At 43.7% G+C, this 21,877-nt stretch overlaps 1 protein-coding gene across 1 annotated transcript in view; it reads left to right on the top strand.

Moving 5' to 3' along the window:
• Positions 1-21,877, top strand: part of LOC104547166 (membrane-associated guanylate kinase, WW and PDZ domain-containing protein 1-like) — a gene marked incomplete at both ends in the record, with an annotated part of 36,135 nt that overhangs the window by 10,509 nt on the left and 3,749 nt on the right. Inside the window, 7 exons of the mRNA XM_010192751.1 lie at positions 2,741-2,947; positions 5,793-6,003; positions 9,453-9,535; positions 12,606-12,644; positions 16,931-16,988; positions 19,238-19,326; positions 20,260-20,352. Coding sequence (XP_010191053.1) covers positions 2,741-2,947; positions 5,793-6,003; positions 9,453-9,535; positions 12,606-12,644; positions 16,931-16,988; positions 19,238-19,326; positions 20,260-20,352 — 780 coding nt within the window. The remainder of the gene's footprint in view (positions 1-2,740; positions 2,948-5,792; positions 6,004-9,452; positions 9,536-12,605; positions 12,645-16,930; positions 16,989-19,237; positions 19,327-20,259; positions 20,353-21,877) is intronic.

Genomic DNA, 21,877 nt, shown 5'->3' with positions numbered 1-21,877 from the left:
GCTCTCCATGGACTGTTAGGGACTCCAGCCTTGCTTGTTGCTAGAGGAGCTGCAAAGGAACAAAATTCAAAGATATCATCATATATTTCTCTGTAATTGGAGAAGAGTTGGTAACATCTGTGCTATGTTCCTGTCCAGGAGAAATAAAAATCCACACTAGCAACATCTATATATCCCCTTCATTCACTTTGTCGCATCCATCCCAGAAAGGCTTAACCATTTACGACAGACTTGAAATAAATTTTGCTCAAAATAGTGCTGTGCAGCGCCATAAATAAAAGCTGTTGTCACGTATATGGCACAGACGTGGATCTCTCTGCCTAGCAGTTACCATCCTTAGAAAACACGTATTTTGCCTGGAAAAACAAACAAACAAACAACCCCCAAAGTAGCAGCATTTTTCAGGAGACGCACAGAAGCAGATTATCCTTTTTCTGCCCGCCTACCTTTGTAATTTTCCTTTTCCCTGTTCTCTCCCCCGTTCCTCCTCTTTTTGTATAAAATAGTCCTGCAGTATATAGAGCATAAGAATTATTTCTCTAGCAAAGTCTGCAACCTGCTCGAGGAGCCTCCATCCCCATTAGAGGCTCTTTCCAGAAGAAGTAATTTCCTTCTCCCTATAAATTATGCATCAATGTACATTTAAGATTCTGAAGTGATGAACAGAAGATGAAAGCGGTGCGGAGCGGTGCTGCTCCTATGGAGCCGAATCCACGACGTTGTATACAGGCACAAACACACCTTGTTAAAACAAACCTGCACATGTTGCTGTCCTAGTACTCTGGCTGTGAAAGCGTGGAGGTAGGAGCTCCTCTGACTTCTCCAGCCTCCGCTCTGTAAGGACTTTATTCTCCTCTTGGAAGGCAGTGACAGGGACAGCCAGCCATGTGTGTCCATAGCGGGATTCCCAGATGGACTCTGCCAGCCTGAGCCAGGGCAGTTCCTGATGTCCCTTGCTCCTGATGTGTCTGGAGACCTTCCAGATTCACAGGTTTTGATCTGTGACTGCAGGGGAACGCATGATCCCCGTGGTCTTACCCTAAAGCTGACAGCACGCTCAGCTTGGGGGTGTGAGAGACTTGGATGCTCTAATAGGAAAGGCAATTCGGTCAGCTAAAGAGGAGTTGGCATAAAAACTAGGATTTGCAGACTGAAATAAGGATATGGTGTTTTGAACCTCAAGTGTGTGATAGCTGAGCGGTACGAAATGCATTGGGTAAGTGGAACCAGTGGGGCAGCTCAGTGCAGAGCTGCTTGGGTAACTTTAAACTCTGTCATATCTCAGCGAATGGATGATGTTGTTGACTTCTGCAAAAAAAAACCCACATAGCTTATGTATAAAAACTTCTAAAAGATCTTTTGTAGCATAGACGAGGTTTTAAAGTGCCTTCACACAATCTGCCTTTGGCATGTGGTTTCCATCTAGGGTAACAGGGGTAATAAAGGGGTGTGTAGACTTTCTGGGGAATGGATATTAAATATGTATCGTAATTATGTACTGAAAAATTGAAGAATAAGGCTTTCAGGTTATACATAGCCTATGGAGACAGTTGAAAAGTGTAATTAAATGCATGTGTCTATTTTAGAGGAGAATTTTGTGCTGCTGCCACGGTTGGTGCTGTATAGGAGGGCATCCTTTGTATTTTGACATGCCAGAGAGCACAGGGAGAATTTTTAAGTCTACCCTTGGAATCCCAAGGTAGCAAATAAAAATTAATAATAAGTCCCAAAAGGAAAAAATGTGGATTTTTTTTCTGTAAAACTGTTGTGTATCACAGATCATTGTGTAAAAAGTAAAAAACGCACCTTGCCGTAGGTCTGAATTCCTGCAATGCCCAGCGCTGTGGGAACCGATTCCAGACCCGAGGTTCCTGTGGAGCAATTCAGGGCAAATCAGGCCAGGCTGTGGTGCTTGACGTGAAGTGAAACAGGAACAGTGAAGTACCCGGTTCTGCCATCAGTGAGCTTGTGCTTACTCTGGATTTCTCCCACGGTCACTTAAAAAGACAGTGAAGCATCCCAAGTGCTTGCACTGTGTCCACCTCATCTGGAGAGCTGTGTGTTGGCGTAACTGCGGGGGTGTCTTTGTCCCTTGAAGTTTTGCTTTAAGCTCTGGTCGTTCACCTCTACCCAAGCTGACCCAGGTTTCCTCTTTGAAGCGAGCAGTGCCACGTGGTACCTTTCCTGTCCTCTCCTTTGACAAAGTTTTCTTTAGAGAGAGAATAGTTTGTGCTTTTTAAATGCAACATCCCCCCTAAAAGAACGTGTGTATTAAAGCAGGCCATCGAGCCTTTCATCACTTCTCTGGGTGATAGCAGTCATGAATTTTTTATTTTCTGCAGGGCTCACTCCAGATCTGCCACAGCATTGTGTGGGTGCACACATGTAAAGAGGCTACTAATTGAAATTCAGATGTAACGAGATGAAGTTTTGCTATTCACCACGACTGCCTTTTGTTTTAGCCCTTGTACGCTCACTGCACCAAAACAATGCAACCATTGCTTCTCCTTTTACATTCAATGAGAATAACTTACAAGGCAAGAAATATTTCCGTGTCTGCTCTAGAGATGAAATATGCCCCCCCCCCAAATGGAAATGGCCTGTGTTGGTTTATTTATTTACTTACGTGTGGGGAGAGACAGGGATTTGGATGGGAATGAAAATAAAATAAAATCAGATAGAAAACTTGCTGCTATAAACTGCTCTCTTTTGAAGATGCAAATGTGTTTCTATTGCCTAGGTAACTATTATGGAACGCCCAAGCCTCCCAGCCAGCCCCTCAGTGGGAAAGTGACTTCCACCGATGCTTTGCAAAACCTGCAGTCTGGCTCCAAGCAGTCGACTCCAAAGCGAACCAAGTCTTACAATGATATGCAAAATGCTGGCATAGTGCATGCAGAGAATGATGAAGAGGACGATGTACCTGAAATGAGCAGTAGCTTCACAGGTAAAACAAAACCTATCGCAGTCTGTCAGTTATGGTGCTTGGGAAGGATTTTGGGAGGGGGATGGTTTTGGTTTTCATGAGTTTCCTGAAAAGCTGTCGATCCCAGACAGCAGCACTGGGATGGGAGGTGTCTGAGTGTGGACAGTCACAGGCACAGTTGTGTCTTCTAAAAAGGCCTTGTGGCATTGAGCTTCATGAGGAAAACCTGGGGAGAAGCTCAAATCCATTAGTTGCAGAAATCTCAAGGAAATGTTGAGCTACGGGTGACAGTTTCACTCATTATTAACAGCATGAAGTGGCTCAACCAGGATATATTTGAAATTAATCATTGCTCCTTCCAAAATATCTCACAGTCCTTTTGCCTTCCTTACATCTAGAGATACCCCTCATGTCCAATTACTAAGTCCTTTTCTCCAAGGTGCCTTCCAGCAAACCAAGGGCTGCTTGCTGCAGGAATGAGGTCTGAAACATGGGTGCAAGCTCTCTGTTTTTAGGAAGGCCTTGTGTCATGCTAAACTGAGATCTCAATCCCTCCATGGCTACCTTTGAGCATTGGCTGAACGATCACTGGAAACTTTTGCGAGCTAAAGTCTAGTGCTGTGCAGGCAGATCAGAGCCAAATACTGCTGGGGATGAGTTGAGTTTCCCCTGAAATCAACTGGAAGTTTGTGAACCTCTGAGGGACAAGAGCTCTTCCCCAGATCTGCAATCCTGGTGTTATTTAGCAGTTAGAGCATTACTTCCTCAGCTCGGTTTTGAGCACTGAGTTCATCTTTCTAGCTGCCTTTCGAGTAGGTACTTTGCAAGCAGTGTTATCCCCACATTCAGCCTTCCTGCTGCTTGCTGTGGGTGCTCACTATCACTGGCCCTAGATCCTTTCCTCACTTCCTACCACCATGACAATTTTCCATCCCAGCCTCTGATGAGTCACAGGAGCTATCATGCCAATTCCTACCTGCTCTATCATCTGTATGCAGCTTTAAAAGGATTTGGGCTGAGTTTAGTTTTGGCCGTCTCTAGGCCAAACTGCCCAGTGACTCTGAGGGTTGTGCCCTGTTTGGCTTTTACTTGGTATGTGTTTCCAACCCAAATCACTCCTGGCTGGCCTGATGCCTCCCAGGCTGGGCTTTCTGTCTCTGCTTACCAGGTCCCTTACAAAGTCTTGCACCTGAGGGTAGTTTCTCATAGGTTGTGACAGGGCAGCAACCTCAGCCCTTGTGACGGGATCTGATTTTGGGAGGAAGCTGGTGAGAGATGCTGTTTGACCTCCCTGCTGCCCATCTCCGTTTGATGCCCCTGAACTGACACGGGCGTCATTTCTCTTCCTTGTTTTCCTTTACAAGATTAAATACTGGAGGATGCAGCTCATTTGTCACAACATTATCACACCCTGGCCCCTTACTTCCATTAAATGGGCACAGAATCAAGAAAAGACTTATTTCTTCTATACCAAAATGGTTCCTTACACTTATTTCACATGTAGGTGTGCGAGCCGTATTAAAATGCTCCTGCTTCCTTAGAAGACCTCTCAGAGACTTGTGTTTTCCAGACTTTGGCATGTTTACACTCGCAGTCTTAAGCTGGTGATGATTCATTCATGCTGCTTTATCTTGTCAGCTCCTACCTAAAAATATCGAATGCCAGGAAGGCTGGAAAGCAGGCAGCTGAGGGGACTGGTATAGTCTAGATCTTCTCCCCTCTTCTCCCAGTTTATTACTTTCAGCATCTTGTCTTTTTGTAAAGGCAGCACACAGATTAGAAATGGCACAGGAGCTGCAATTAATGCCCCCCCTAAAAACCCACCAAGGCTGTGGGCTGTGAGTTGAGGGTGTCAGTGGTCTCTGGTCTGGAGAGGGGAGGTGAGGTCTTGGCTGTGAAGCCCTTTCAGTCCCACAGAGGGAGGCTCTGATCTCTGTCTTGAGCCTGCTGCGTGTACTGAAAACTGGTGATTTGGAAGTACTGCCATCAATTTTCAATACCTTCAAGAACCAGACAGAGAAAATCCCTTTGGTAGACACAGGGGTAATTTTGGGATTTGTCTGCTGTTGCCAAAACCTCTCTGTGAAGGAGTTAGGGGCACAGACCTGGTTTGTAGAGACCATTTACTGCGGTTAGGAGTGGAGGGAAGGAGCAACACTGTTTCATGCTCAGAACTGCATGGATATAAGCATCAGAAATGTTTCCTTAGAGAGAGGAGCACCAGAGACGTCATAAAATACTCCTGAGTGACTTGGACTGGAAGAATACAGCGATGAGCTGTGGAATGAACCTCCTCAGACAGCTAGCACAAGCAGCATGTGAACATGTGGTGTAGCACTGACGTTTGTTTTAATTTTTAATTGAAAAAACCCACTGCACTAAAGACATTCACCATTAGCTTGTAGACTTTGAGCTTCTGCACTTGTAAATAAAATCTCCCCTTTTCATAATTCTTCAGAGGGGAAGTTGTATCCTCCTAATCCCTGTCCCACAGTCGGCACTGCGGGTGCGAACCCGTGAGCCTGCTCAGAAGCCCATTGAACTCAGCCACATCAGTGAGCCCTGGCCTCAGTCAGTTTGGGAGATTGTGGGGCCTCAGCAGGGCCCATCGGAGCAAGGGCAGGAGCTGATCCCAGCTTCTGATCTGCGCCAGCGAGGGTTTGGCTGGTGGAGTGTGTGTGGGCAAAGCAAAGCTCGTTCCTGCTGGCAAAAAGACTGCGGAGTCGCTGCCCTCGGTTCATCTGTTGCTGTGTCTTGCGAATTAAAAAGCAAGAAGAGGGGAACCTGTAAGGATAAACCTGGAGAGGCAAATGGGAGGAGGGAAAAGGCTGATTTTCCATTTTATCTGTGCTTGTTTATTCCACAGCAGAGTCTGGCGACCAAGACGAGCATAATAGGCATATCGTAAGAGAGACAGCCCCACCGTCCACGCTTGATAGCCACACCAACCTTCCCACCACGGAACCATCTCAGAACCTCCCTCAATACCTACCTCCTTCTGCCGAGGATAACCTAGGTCCTCTGCCGGAAAACTGGGAGATGGCCTACACCGAGAACGGAGAAGTCTATTTTATAGAGTAAAGCACATTTTTATTGTTCTAATTCCATCTCTCTCCCTCTCTCCCTGGGCATAAGCAAACCTCCATAGATGCATTTTGTGTGTATGTCTGCGTATTAAATATTTAGTGTATGCAGTTATGTTGCAGAGCTGATAGTTCGTTCCTGCTTCTGAAGGGGTTTTGCATTTCCTGATTGGATTAACATCCAAGTGACTCCCGAGTTCAAAGGCAAGGGGAATTGCCTGTTTTATGAGGGTAGCTACAAAAGCGACAGACACGTATAAAATATGGCCCGGTTGTTTTCACGGGTGCAATGAAAGCTCCTCTTTGAAAGAGCTGAGACTCCATTTCTGAAGCCTGGCTCTGTGCATAATGCAGAAGAGAGAATTCCTCCGGTCATGTGCTGCAGCAATGGCAGAGCCAGGGAATGGACTTTGTGTGTTGTCCTCTTGTCACAGCAAATGGGCCAAACGTGTTAACATGCTCCAGTGGTTTGTGGAAGGCATTGCTCAGCGCAGAGCAGGCACAGTAAGTTTGGGAAAGCGAGAAGTATATACCTCGTGCTCTGCGGACTTGGCCTAAGAGCCGAGTGCTGTCAGCAGTTTTATGATGATATTGATTTTTCCATGCCATAAATAATAGTCTCTAATTATACTTGTCTAGATTTATTGAGATAGGAGTAACTTATAAAATGGGATCCGTTAGTGGAAGAGATTTCTTGCACAGAGTTTAGCTAGACATTAAAATTCAATTAGCTTTGAAACTCAAGCCCAAATAGAGGAAGAGGGTGAAGGATTGATTTGGGTTTGATGGTCTGCTTAATGCAGTCTTGGAAAGTGAGATCCTCTGTGCACCAGAAGCCAGTGCAGAAGAAACGCCTCTGCTAATGCCCCTTCTGGTGCTCTGGAGCATCCTGTGGGATTAGGGCAGTGAGGGGAGCAGTCCCACTCTGTCATCAGGAGAGGAGACTTCTGGACAGGGCCAGGGGAAGGTTCATCAGAGCAGGTTTTCCCTTGGCTGCAACGGCAGGGTGAGAAGGGTGCCAGAAGATGTGAGTTGCTGGGAGGACTGAGAGCACCACAGCTCTTCACCAGCTGCGAGAGGGCTGCGGTGAAAAAAGCCATTTTCCAGGGCGCTCCCAATTACCCAAAGAGGCTCCACCAACCCCCTGGTGTCAGCCAAGGCCTAAAAGACACAGTGCGAATTCTTATCAGCTGCATATCAGATGTAACAGAAATGTGTTCATTATCCCCAACATGATATTCTACCCATCATTACATCCTCAGGGTGCCTCGTTCCTTGACTACTTTGTGGCTTTAATGTATATAGCACAGCCTGAGTAATAGTCCATCCAGCCTGCCATTTTCCTCCCTGGGGGAGGACAGATGATGAGCACTAAATGCTGCCCAAGCAGCCGGTTGCTCCCTTTTTTGTCCCCATGCTGTCCCTCCTTACAAATGCTTCAGCAAGGGGTTCTGCTGCTGCCACCAGTTTCCTCAAAACCCATCCCCATCACTGCTATATTCTCTATGCACATGATTTCTCTTAGCAATGCAGGACTGGAGCACCTTAAATAGTTTGTTAGACCTTTTGCAGGAGAATCATGTATATGGTGGAGAGGTGTAGCCTGCATGACATGAAAATCTGCTCACACACCAACTGCTGCCCTCCCTGCAGTGCAGATTGACCGTTTTGAGGATACATTGACATAGGGGGGTGATTTTTGTGCAGGAACATGTTGGTGTGAATGCAGCACTGAATGACTGCAGTTCTATTAATACTAAGGACACCCCGTGCCTAGAAACAATTTACTTTGATTTGTATCAAATTAAGAGAGCAAGCTAATGAGCTGTGCAGACCCAAGCTGGCTCAGATGCCTGTACCGTCATCGACAGCACTTTGGGTTATCAAGTCAGGGTGCTGAAGGGAACAGGATGGGAACATCCGAGCTGCTTGTGCAGAACCAGCACAGGTCCAGTGGGGCCAGAGCTGTGTGTGGGATAACCCATCCTGCTAGGTTGTAGCTGGAACAATTTGGCTCTTGAGAGATGCTGCTCTGGTGCTTTAATTGGGATTTTCATTACCCAAAGCATCCCAGTCCCTCATTACCCTGCATGTAGATCTGTGCGTGTACAGGTCTAACACAATCCTGTCCCCTCGAGTGTATGATCTGAAAAGCGTTTAGCTGAATTCTCTGCGCCTCAGCAAACCACGCTGTTGTGAGCCTTTGGTGAATGAGACAGAATTGTGAGAAACATCAAAATATTTCATTGCTCTCCTCACATCGTCCTCTTTCTCAGCTAGACTACAGACTTTCCTGTTTATAAGTTGGCAGACCCCCTCTGCTTTATTGCTGTTAATTTGCCTGACTTGCTGAATTTCCGCCATTCAGTTTTCTAGTTGGCGATTAATTGCTCTGAAGCATACAAAAGGATTAAATGCATTTGCTCATCCTGCCTTGGGAGGGCTGGATAGTAGGATGTGTAAACCGAGGATTTTTGATTTACACACTGCAGGGCAGCCCCCTCGTGCAATAAAATAGGAGTTTGCCGGTCGGTTGTTTGTTCCTCAGGGATCATAGCGCTCATTACAGCTTCATGAGGCTGTTGTGAGGGTAAGGTTCAATTTGTAAACCTCTCTGAGACCTTGAAGGAGAAGTAAATAGCATTACTACGGTATTGGAACTTAAAACTGTTAAGCAGTGTTAAAGGCTAAGCTAGATAAACGATACCTCGGGGATGGGAGCGCTCTCTTTGCGGGTTATGTCTAAGATGACATCAGGTTGGAGAAGAGACATTACGTTACGAGATTGTCTCTGTATGCAAATGAAATGATGAGAGAAGATAATTCCTAGAAAATTTATTTAAAGCCTGTTTGCTGAGCAGCCTTCACTGCTGGGACTGGCATTGCGATACTGTCAGGGGGCTTGCGGAAAGGAAGAGCTGAGAGTGAAGCTCTTCAGCTCCCATGAAAGGCTTTGACAGAAAAATTGTGTAATTAAAAAGTTTTCACTTGGAATTTTGTTTGAGTTACGCTTGGGTCAAATCTGGACAAATGTCAGAAGTCTTTGGCAGAAACAGAGATCACTGTGTGGTTTAGGGAGGAAGGGAAATTCCTGTCTGTTCATCAGAGGGCAAATGGCTCAGAGACAGCTCCTGGAACTGAGAAACAAACCACCAAGGGGAAAATTTGGAAGTTAATACCCTAATATTGCAGCTTTCACACGCATCCTTCCAGTCAGGAGTGCTGATTCGTGTATTTTCTCTTTTCACCTTTGTGTTTTCAATGCCAAGATTCTTGTGATTTGGTAAATGAGTTTGCAAAACATCAGATTGTAATGCGGTTTCTTCTGAAGCAGAAGTATGCCCTCAGGTCTGTCGAACAATAAAGAGGATACATACTTTTGTGTCACTGATACTTCAGCTCTGCTTTATTAACAAAGGTCGTATTTCCATTTTGGTTTCCAGCCATAACACAAAAACAACATCTTGGCTAGATCCACGGTGCCTGAACAAACAGCAAAAGCCTCTAGAAGAATGTGAAGATGATGGTAAGAGACTGAAAATAGCAACATAATAATGTGATTGGTCCATTTCTAGGTGGCTTTCTTCCTTTTCTTTTCCTCTTTCCAATAACCTGTGTTCAGAAATACTTAAAAAAACCTCGAACAGTGTAAGTGCATAGAGAACAGTATCTGTTATGTTGTAAAATCACTGTCTGTGTATGTAAGATGGCCATTCAGATGGTTTAATAAGAACCAAAGAGGTGCTAGAAGTAAGAGGCCTCTCTTTTCCAAAGGTGCCTGAGCAGACGCTGATGCTGAACAAGACTCGGAGCTTTCTGAGGTGTTTGCTCCTCGCATCGCTGTGTAGGAGGAAAGCGGCTGAGTCTCTGCGTGCTCCTTTGTGTTATGCTTCAGCTGCCCGCTTTACATGAATTGAAGGAGTTATGTTGTTATTTCCTTGTTTGAGCAGAAATAACTCAATTGCTTCACTTCCACTGTTAAATTCTGACAGTCCACTTAGTGTTATGATTGCTGGAAACAAATCGCATTTGAGAGTCTAGATGTTTGCCGCTGCAAATTTGCACTGATGTTATTTTGTATTCCTTGAGATGTTGGAAATGCAAGCCACTGTCCAAATTAGAGCAGCCAAAAGCCGGACTGTTAAAGGAGGTTCTTTCCTTGCATCCTTTAGGAGATGCTGGAAGAAAAAGGGCATCACGATGAAAATAACTTACATGTTTGGGAAAACCTGTGTGGAAATCTTGGTCTACTGACCAGGAAATGTGATGGTATTCTGATGTTTAATTTTGGCTAGCACAGCGCTATCATTGTAGACATATCTTAAAACCAGAAAGGTTTATTTTGTCAGTGTTGGTGCTGTCCGTATAAAATTAGTTTTCATAATATGATTAACCTCCTGCTGGTGTGAGTCGGTAAGAGTTATGATCTTATTTTGGAAAAGAGTCAACTCACTTCACCCCTTTTTTGCTGGTAGGTCCAAACCTGGCCTCCAGAGCTGCTGTCACTGCTTTTTCACACACAGTTTTTCAACCTCTGCTTCCTTTCACGTGCGAGGTTTTGCAGGGTGTGAGAATTCCCCTGTGCAGCCTCTGCTGCCATAAGGAAGCAGATCACCAACTTCCCAGTGCCCAACACAGCCAAAAACTGAGCTGACCCCTTGCTTCAGGTCCTTAGCAACTGGCAGCGTCTGTCAAGGAGGGAGCAAGATTAATGGAGGCCTTGCTCCGCACCTAAAAATGGGTACGTCAGTGGGTGATCAGAACTGGAACAGAATTAAATAATAGCATGTGCAGGCACATTTCCCTCCTCCTTGCAGTTAAGCCGTGCTGGCAATTTAAAGAGGAGGTTGCTAAGTCTCAGCACAAGCTCTCCTCTTTTAGAGGGTACGTTTCCCTGAAGCACAACTTCTGCCTTTCTCTGTCAGCAAGACTCCCACTACGAGTTGAGCTGCTCTGAAGCAGTTTTACGTCTCCTTAAAGAAATAAAAGAAAAATCTTTCTCTGGTCCTCCTAGCAATCATGAAACAAACATTGGAATGATTTCTTTTACTGGGATCAGAAACATACAGCTGGTATTTTTGTATGTAATTAAGTTTATGATTTTGTGGAGTAGTGGCATTTTTGTTTATCGAGTCCTTAAAATCAGCTGATTTCATCTTCCCCCACATCTCTTCACTTCATTCACTGAGTTGCTCATTAATGAATATTTTTTACATTCACTAATTAAGCTGGTTGCTTCATAGGTACAGCAGTGCACTGCACTGTTTTGCTTGGCTGCTCTGATCTTGCTTTGCACAGAAGAATAATTATATTTCAGAAAACAATGTGAGCACAAAGAAGAAAGGTTATTTTTACTGCATTGTAGAAGTTGGACGTTTTTTGCACGGGTCAATGTTGGGAGGATTTCCACTGGAGTCAGCGGGACGACTCCCATGTTGTGTTTGTTGTGTGTGTATGTGTGAGTTTTCAGGCTCCATCCCGTCCTGTGTGTGGTTTTTACAAATGTCAGATGTTGTTTCAGGTTTGTTTGGGTGCAGTTGCCTTGTGTTCTTTCTTTGTCAGGATATGTGTCCCTAAGGAGTGTTTGGTCGTTGCCAGTTGTTTAGGCCATCAAAGGAAATTGCAATTCATGTTTCACGTTAATGGTCCTGAACTACTGCTTTGGTAGAATATATTGCAAACAGGTCACAGAAGTGGTTTTTTTAGGTGTCCAAATTGTCGAAAGCAATGCTGTGACACTACCTCTTCTGATTCACTCATCTATGTGGCTTATACTTTGCTGTTTTAGGTCCAAGATTGTTTTTACCATCTTTGTTCTGGTTTTGTCATCATCTTTCATTTTCAGACTGCATTATTATTATTTATAGGCTAAGCAATACTTTAATCATCTGTGTCACTGTTAACTTATGAATATGGAGCAGATAATGATAAATGGAGCAACGGTGAATATTGATGGCTTTGTGTGTCTGAAAAATTATGTGATCTTTGTCCCAGGTGCTCCACTAAAACTGGTGCGTTCCTGCGTGTACCTCACCAGTGCACTTGGATTTTGGTGTGCGCCTGTAAACAAGGCGCTTCACCTTTGTGTCTGTGTTAAATCATCTGAAAAGTTACAGTGAAGTCAATTGGACCTCGTATGCACATAAATTTAGGTAATTACTTGAAAACCTTGCAACGTTAGTACTTGTTGAGATGCAAGGTTCAGCTCTAAGATTGCTTCATTAGAATTCAGGTCTGGCCTTCTGATAGATCCGTGTGTCTACAGAAGGGATTGCAAAGGTCGGACTGTTCAGACCTGACGGAGAAGCTTTCCTCCAGTGAGAAGGCAAATGTATTATTGCTTTGCCAGATCCAGCTGTGGCATGGGAGCAGTCAATTGATCCAGGTATTTAGAGAATGCAAGAACCAATTATTTCATTACATCAGAGCCATCAATATTCTGATCGCTAAAGTGTGGTAAATGGAAAGCTTGGGCTCGGTCTGTAGAAAATTAGTGCCGGTTCTGCTGTTTGCTGTAGGGAATTTCTTGCCTTGGTGCTGGTATCTGAAATTTTCTTTTAATTTTTTCTGTCTCATTTACTGCTCTTCCCTTGGAGAAGAAGGGGTACACACGGAGGAACTGGACAGTGAACTAGGTAAATCATCCATCTCTCGTTTTGATGTTTGACTTCAACTGCACTGTTTAAGCCTTTAATTACTTACTTTCTCCTTCGTATCATTTTGCATCTTTCCGTTTTTTTTAATGTCAACAAGCCTAATTTATCAGCAAAACATCCCTAGCACACAAAGCATTAATCTCACCCTAGCTTCAGATCTACAGTGTTTATCTCACTGATTCAGAATTTGGAGAAAGCTAGAGAGCCTTAATCTTGCAAAGTTTGTTTGAAGTTGCTTCCTCCTGGACCATGCAGAAGTCAGGGGCTTTTCCATCGGCATCACTGGCTCCAGGAGAAAGCTGATAGATGCCAGAGTTGAAATCAAGTAGCTAATGATGGTTTTTCACAGGGGCCAAAGCATTTCCCAGATGAGAGGAGCAAAGCGTGATTTAGAAAGGTTCAGTATTACATAGGATGCTTCTGCTGAGCTTGTGAATGAAACAGCTGAGAATTTTACCTCCGTAGGTCATTTTGTAAACAGATGATTTTCCGTGATGCAGTACACTTTTATTTGCTGCATCTTTTTGTGAAGAATGCTGTCTTGATATCCAATCTCAGCGGTGCTCATTCTGTTTATACTGATGGTGGAGGTGGTTGTTATTTCTGCTCAGCTATGCTCTAGTGCACTTGGAATGCTGAAAGGCATAAGAGGTTACATAGGATTTTATTTCCACTAGGTCTATTATTGCTTTGAAAAAGGACTGTATTTACAGTTTATAGTTCTGCGTACTGGAGGATTGTATTATCAGAGAATTAACCTCTGGTTGCTGTAATGACTTGCAAGTATGGGTATTCTGTGTCTATTGAGTGGACGTATAACACTGCTCCAGGAACTGGATAATACGCCTGGAGGAGGCCCAGCTTCTTTCAGTGCAAGAATTTGAAAGACATGACAGTTTTAAAGAAGAATGCAGTCGCTTCAGTGGCACATTAGCATTATCCACAGCTCGTACAAATAATCAGCAGCAGCCCCAGTAACATCAGGAGTAGGTGGATGCACACCCTTAACCTGCAAAGATTTCTCACGGAGGTCTTCACAAAAGATGACTTAAAAAAAGAGGAAGTTTAAAAAAAAAATCTAATAGAGGCAGTAATGAAATGGAAATGTTCCCTTCTTTCAGTCTGGTATCAGGATCTAGTGCAATAGAAGAGCTGAAAAAACAGATGCAGGGAAGCTCATTCATTGAGAAGCCTGACTCCAGTCCTGCAGGCGCTTACATACACAAGTGTTTTGCTTGAACATCATGAGATGTTCCCTTTGTTTTAATGCAGATAAGCTCTACTCACAGCCCATCGATACACCGTTGAGATTTACTGATGTTGCAGATACTTTCAAATGTCTCCGTTGCAGCAATGTTAGGGAAGGGGCGTGCGAACACAGGGCCTGTTCACTAAACATAGTGCTGGTTGGTTATCACCACATATTTAGCACCTGAGCTTATCAACAGTTGCTGTTCTAAGTATCAGAAAATTAAAACGTGAAGCATTAGCACAACTTGAGGTGCAATAATTGAGTTTGACTCAACTCCCTGGCCTTGCAGGGACCTGAGCATACTGGGGTCATCTCCAGCTCCTTTGTAGCAATGCATGGATGTTGCTAAAATACCTGGGGATTAGAGAAGGTCTGTTTTTAGGACTCTATCCATCCCCTCTGTAGGGTAGGATACGAAACAGGAGCATCTCCGTAGGAATCCATTTATTCACCCCAGGCTTAAAAGCGTGAAATTGGAGATTTGTCCACTGGATTTACCTGCTGACAAATGCTCTGAGACTGCAGAGTGCTGCATGGATGTACCAAAATAAAACCTGTATGGCTCACTCAGGCTCCTAGCAATGAAAAATGCTTTTGGAAATCTCATATTTGTGATAAAATCTAATGCTCTGGGTCATCTTCAGTTTGGCAGGAGAGGTAGAGGAGGGAGATGAATAATTTAAAGCCAATAAGAAGCTAGACTGCAGCATGGCTGTGGAGAATATTGCCTTTTGCTGTAGAGAACTTTTAGAGTGTAGAGGCTTTTAGGAGCTGGAAAGCACATCTGAATAATCAACAAGTAATGTATTGAAAGCTGCAGTTTTCTGTGTTTTTACTTCCAAAATCACAGAGATGTGTTCCTTAAATGGAGAGCTGCAGAGACAGAAAACTGGAATGATTTTGGCACGATACCATTTTTGGGGGTTAGGAAAGTGCTGGTTTTCTGACTTTCTGTGAAGTTTCTTTAAAAGAAAAAATAAAATCTAATACCAAAACCTTTTGAGAGCAGAAGAAAAGCAAAAAACAAATGGTTTGAACTTGAAAAATAGAAAACGCTTAATAGTCCAAAATAGACTAAAGTTACATAGCAGGAAAAATTGCGGAAAACTCATTTTAAGACATTTGTGCATTACTTCCACCTTCTGTCATTCACTTTTTAGTTTTCTTCCAGCCCCAGCTTGGTCTCTTTGCCATTTGACTTTCCCCTTAGCGCAACGAATTAAATGGCTGCCACAACTTGTGATTTTGCCGATTGCATGCAAGGTCTTAATTTAATTGCATTTAAACTCTTTAAGCCCGTCCCACAGTGTTTTCACCATATGGGACTCTCTTGCCAACTTGAGAGTTGCCTTTGCAAAAAGACTTTCAAGATTGGTCTCTAGCTTTCTCACTTTTTCTCACCGGTGTAAAGGAATATCTGTTTCTGATCAATCTGCTGATAAAAGCGTGGAGTGTTTTCATGCCCGAACGTTAGCACTGGCTTGCATTTAATTGCTTATGTCTCAAGGAATCCAAAGATGTTAAATCCAATAAGGGATAAAATAATGTTAAGAATGGAAAACCTACCTTATATCTGCAAATAAAGGGACATGTGGAGCAAAAATAATGGAAATCGATTTTGTCTGATCTCCAGCCAAATCTGAGCACAAACATAAACTTTGAGTAATTAGTCCATGTGTGTTTGTATAGATTCTGTTCGTCCTCAGTCTGGAGAGATTTCTATCCTTATGGCAGCATAGTTGAGGTCTGTAAATGCAGGACTCGATAGTTACATTCATTCTAATTAATGCGGCCATTCTTGATTGTATTGGCTCAGCACTTGGTGCCACTGATGAAAATAAATTTTTGCATTTGATAATAAACAAAGATAGATTATTTACTAGCGGTCCTGTCAATTAGTGACAAATTTTGAGGAGCTATTTTACATGGCATATTTGAACTTGTGTTACAATGGTGCTTTTATTTCTTTTATTTATTTTTTAATCTAAATGAATGTGTGGAGTCTGTGGGACCACACTTGCCCAGGCCATGAAGTGGCGTAGTTGATTCACAATACTACACGAGCACACCACTCTGTATTGTTAATAGGGTGATTATTTTGGTACCCACAGCCGTTGGGGACATTGTGTTTAAATGAGGGGAACAAGGATCAGGCCCTTACATAGTACATACAGCTTTAATAACCCTCAGCTGGATGCTGATGTGATTTTATTACATTCACTAATTATAGTTAAAGTACTATGTGCAGTCTAGAAAATCAAGAGGAACAAAAGTGGATAGATTTCCAAATGTTAATTTCATTTTCAGAACTGCTTTTTGTTAATTATGCTAATTTAAAAAATGAAACCTCTGTTACATGTGGTTATGGCAATATGTGTTTTTGTATTAAGTGCTATGCAGTGAGATACATCTGTGTGTGTCAGCCCCACTTGGGTGGATTCCACATGCGGGGCGTTTGCGTTAAATTCACTTTGTCCTGTTTCAAAATGCACTTTTGAGTTGTGCTCATGGTTGAGCGATGCAGTGTAAATCTCTAAGAAAGGAGTTTTAAAAACCCCATTTTTCAGCAGCAATGAGCATAAACAGCTCAGCGATGGCAGTGGTCTCTCAGTGTGTACAGCTGCTTGCCATAATGTCACCCATCTTCCTAGGCTGGCGTTACAGCACCTATGGCCTGCTGCCTGCATCGACTCCCACTGCAGCGCCTCATCCAGGGCCGTGATGGTAAAACCGGGAGGGTACTTGAGGCACTCCCGGAGAGAGAATTTATTGATCATCTGTTTGTTTAATGCAAAAAGCAAATATAAAATTGACTGGCATGGGCATCTTCCCACTGATTTACTCACCCAGCACTGGTAGGACAGGCTGAGATGTTGGTGTGGTGCTGTGCCAGCCTTTAAAAAGGGGCTGTGATTGCTCTGAAAAGCTTTTGACGTGAATGATGAGCTACTGAGGAGGACCTGTCAGAAAAAAACTTCACTGGGGGCTTCAGTAATGCTTTTTCTATTTCCAGAGTTGCCTGCTGGTTGGGAGAAAATTGAGGATCCCGTATATGGTGTCTACTATGTAGAGTAAGTGCTGCTCTTTGGTTTTGGGGTGACTCGGGTAGAGGAAGGCTTTCCTCCGCAGCACTATGCGTGCTTTGGTGGTAGCATCACACTGAAGAGCAGGAGATGCTGGGGATGCCATAGGGGCTGGGAGAGGGACCCCTGCCCTGCCATTCCCCATCTTCTGGTGGGCTCTGGCAGCAGCACCCTGGGGTGGGGATGGGCTCAGGGAGACAGGAGCACCCCTGGGTCAAGGCATGCAGGAAACCCAGCACCTCACAAAATATTTTTATCATGAGACCATGAACAAATGTGCAATTGATTGAGGTTGATCACTTTTGTATAGTGCTGTGATGAAAATACGAGTGTGCAGAGCCAACCAGCAATTCGGTTACAAGTCAGAAGACACTCGGAAGGAGGAAAGGCTGAGCCTGTGTGACCAGACAGCCACGGCAGAGGTTCCTGCATCAGGCTGTGTGTTGTGAACAGCGTTACGGGTTTAATGGGGCTCTCTCTGGAATTAGAACAGCTTCTTCTTTATCTAGATGTCAGATCGCTCCCTTGGGAAACCAGAGATCAGAGTTTTGTTTCATCACTGACCCCATGAAATGAATTTTTAATTATGTGTATACTCCTGTCTAGTAGGATGGCTTATGATAGCCCTCAGAATAGACATGGAGTACAGTTTCTGTCTGCTTTGGCCCATTTCTGACCCTACCATCTGTGCCTAGGGAAACAAGGTTAGCAAACTGTGTAATTAAGGCTTGACATTTATTTACCAAAGACATCAAGAATATTTTTCGGCTATTAAATGCCATGCCAAGAGGTCTTTACAGCAATTTTTCTTGTCACTTTATATATACGTGCCCATTAGTTTTGTGGCACTCCTTGGTGATGAAATTAAAAAGAAAAGTAACAGCAATGAGACATAACTTTATTTTACTTACTAGCTATAAGCTAGCAAGATGGTTATAATTTGAGCATTTGTCTTTCTCCCTTCCATTTGTCTTTCTCCCTTCGGGCACTCAACAATTGCATAATAGTTTTTATTGAGAAACAACTGTATCATGAAGAAGTTTAGATCATTTTTAAAGTAGTTATCATTTTTTCTTAACTTTCTGGACATATCTTGAAATGAGAAAAATCTTTTACAGAACTCATTAACTTGTTTTTATTTGATTAGTTAAATATTTTTCCAGTGATTTAATATTGATCTTTAGCAGAAAAAATCCTGAACATAACTATCTAGAGTGCTTCTGTCGTAATTACTTGAAAAAGTGGTTGGTTGTTCATTCCACTTCTTTTTAATAAAGACGTGTGGGACAAGAGACAATAAAATAGCAAATTCTTAATGGTAAACTTTCCTTTAGCTACAAAAATGGGCTGATAGCTAATATAATTTTCTAAGGTCTACGTGCTCCTCTGCTGTAGCAAAATCAATGTTGAATAATTACTTTTGAAGAGCTGATGAGCAGCTCAGCTCAGCTGCAGAGTCTCCAGACCTCCCCAGTGCTTTGGCATCTGTGGCTGGTGTTGGTCGTCTGCTTTCATAAATGGTAAATCCATTTATGCGCATTGCTTGTCTGCTGTGTTTGGGCCTGGGCTGCTTTATTTTTGGTTGTTTTCCTGAGATTGGTAAGAAGTATTGGTTCTAAACATCTCATATGGGTCAAAAGCTGCCCAACAGCCCTCCAAGTAGGACAGCTGAAGTTTCCCCAAACGTTGGTTTCCCTTGGGAGTGTTTGCTGGTGGCTGATACTGAATATTTTGATCCATTCGGAGCCCAGCTTTTCAGCTCATAGCCTGCATCCCCGCAGATATTTTTAAGACACCCTGTTATTAGTGTGCATTGGTGAGAGAGCTGGCAGATGTCACCAGTTGTTGGGTTTTGGTTTGTCTTTTTTAACTTCACTGAGCCAGGGAATGACTTCTTTTTCAACCTGATTAAAGCAGGGATGGTATAGACCTGTCTTTTAAAATGCAATCAGACAGAGCACCTTTTCTGCTTTAATCTAATTTTTCACAGGTAGATCACTACTTTAACGTATTTGAAGGAATTAGCCATTGCTACTCTAGACATGATATCAATGCTGGAATCTGCTTGTTTTCCCAAATACGTTTTTTGGCACGACTAGGTGAGCCTTGCTCGACATACGCTGCTGTTGGGTTTCCTTGGTGTTTTACTCCTTTCCTCAGAGTAGTTTCATGCCTGGCCATCATTCCTCCTTGCCACAAAAAGAGTTTCCTAATTTATTGCTCTCTTTCATCTCCAGCCACATCAACCGGAAGACACAATATGAAAACCCAGTTCTTGAAGCGAAGAGGAAGAAGCAGCTGGAGCAGCAGCAACAGCCCCCAGAAGGTTGGCACCACCAAGGGCGTGATGGTTGGGTTGTTGAAAGGCAAAATGACCTGCATAGGGAAGGTCACCCATGCCCTTCGCATAAGATGTGGCAAAGGAGAAAATCTATACCTTATAACCACTTAAATGTAGGAGCTTTCACCCTTGTTGAAGGGGAGAGTTCTTTTGTTGCCCTGTTTCTAGAAAGTTTCTAGGCTTCCCAGAAATAATTAAAACACACATTTTCCTCTTTAATCTGCTCCACCAAGTTGCTCGCTGTAGCTGGTGTTGTTCCAGTCCGTGTTGGGACTCGTAGGCTATCGAAGGGGATGAGGAGTGGGCATTGACATGTGCACTAGAGAAACCCCTCTGCATGAGAGATTTCTTAACCAAAGACCTTTGGATAATGTCAGGCTCTAACATCTGAAGTAATTTCATTATTTTAAACCACTTTTTTTCCCTTTTTTTAATTTTATCTTTAAATGCAGCCCAACTGCAGTGAGAGGCCTGAGGCATTTGAGTTTGTTTCAGTATTTTTGTAGCTTTTGCACCAAGTTACTTCATGACAGTTAATATCCAAAGGGAAAATAATTTCGGCTTCAACGTTCCTCCTGCAGCCCTATTACCTACAACATCAGCTCTTCTACTTATGTGCCATGAGTGCCATGGGGAATAGACTTCCTAAAAATGTAGAGACCCCTTAGGTGCAAATCAGGTCCCAAGTTTGAGTGCGAGGTAGGGCATCCCACATCAGTTGACCTGGGCATAGAGGGTCCTCCAGAACTGGTTTTTGGACATCCCATTCATTTTATTCCCTCTCTCCATGACTGTTTCCTCTCTTGCCATGCTTCTCCCAACTCCTCTGCTTGAACCCCACACTCCCAGTGTGTGTATGTGCAGGAGCACACAGTGCTGTTGTGAAACCAGTAACATTTCCCTCTCTGCCCTCTCTAGAATGGACAGAGGAGTGTCCATCTGTCCCACCACCCGCTGCTCCAAACCATGTTTCAAACAACCAAGAGGCAGCTCGGGAAGCACCAGTGCAAGGTAACAACCTTGTTAAACCCATTGAAAAGTGCAGCAAGGTTTTTTTCCTGAGAATGAAGCTCCCTCAGCCACCAGCAAGGGACACATCTCCACAAGTAGTGTCACGTGCCAGGGCATAGCCTGCTGATCTGAATTCCCATAGATTTTGAAACCTGTTGTTTCAAGAGCACATTTGTTGCCAAATGAAGAGGCAAATGAGATCACCTGAATCAAAAAGGATTGTAGCTATTCTCTGTGTAGTGTCCTAGGTCTTTAAAAAGGCATGGTGAAAACATGAGTTACAACATCGGTGGGAGTTAACAGCAACTGTGTTGGGTGCAAGTGCAAGTAGGAGGAGACCCTTTCGTACAGAGCTGTATGGATATGCAAGGATTAGGCTTTTACACCTTCTAAACTCTACTGAGGTTAGAATGTGGCGCTTACTATAAGATCTAGTGCAGAGATTTCTTTCTCTTCTCATAGGTCAACATTTCCTCCCAAAAAGCAGCACAGTGTTGCTCTGTGGTTAAGACACAGAAGGTCAGACTCAGGATGGAAGTCTGGTAGTTCTGCAAAGCTCCTCAAATGAGGATCTATCTCTTCTGGTATTTCCCCAGCTCCTACCCCCTCCAAATTTCCATTTGGATTCAAAGCACACAGAAAGGAAAACCCACGAATTCACAAGCTATCTCTGGCAATACCAGGAACTGGCTGCTCAGATGTCACAGATGCCACCAAGACACTCGAGGTTGCCAAAACCAAAGTACTGCCAAACAGTGCTGACAACCTATGCACATCACAGCTCCCAAACATGCTGAGCAGCTTCCAGGGCTCTTAAACTACTCGAACTTGAAATTCTACCCACTCACAAATACAGACATAGGGTGACATTGGCTTTGGGTCCCAAACTAAAACATGACCATACTAATGCATATCTGTAACAGAAGGCGAAGAGGTACAAGCACCTTCACCATGTGTTAGGGACAATTTACATCCTGTTTCTGAAAAATCTGAGTCGAAGCTCTTTTGAAAAGCTCTGCGAGGAGAATGAATGATGGTAGGTCCAAATACGGAGGACCTACTTTGAAGCTGTACGTGTGTACAAGTACTTCAGGCTATTACAGCCTTATTTATTAGTGTCAATGGTCTGTGTATAGTCAGCTGCACACAGACCAGTTGCTTGTCTTAACGAACCAGACAAGACATGAATCATTCCTGAATTTGCAGCGTGAGCTGAAACATTGTCAGATCAGATTGCCAGCAGGGGCAGAGAGTTCCACTTGTACCTGTTGCAGTCCAAGGGCTCTCTGGTTACAAGTGGTTGTAAGTAGCATTCATCTCTATGTTGCATAGCAAGCAAGTGGCATTGCCCTGGTCTGCAGGAACCAGCGGCTGGGAAGGTGAGAGAAGGGAGATCTGGCTGAAGCACATCATCCTGATGGAGCTGGGAGCAGCTGGGGTGATGCTGGCCCTGGGAGCTGGGAAACAGTGCCTTGGTCTGCAGGTCAGATGTGGTCTTTGGAGGCAAGCCCAGCAGGGGTGCTGC

Source organism: Mesitornis unicolor, unplaced genomic scaffold (genome assembly GCF_000695765.1).
Source record: "Mesitornis unicolor isolate BGI_N332 unplaced genomic scaffold, ASM69576v1 scaffold4479, whole genome shotgun sequence".
Classification (NCBI taxonomy): domain Eukaryota; kingdom Metazoa; phylum Chordata; class Aves; order Mesitornithiformes; family Mesitornithidae; genus Mesitornis; species Mesitornis unicolor.
This window is presented reverse-complemented; position numbering and strand designations above follow the sequence as displayed.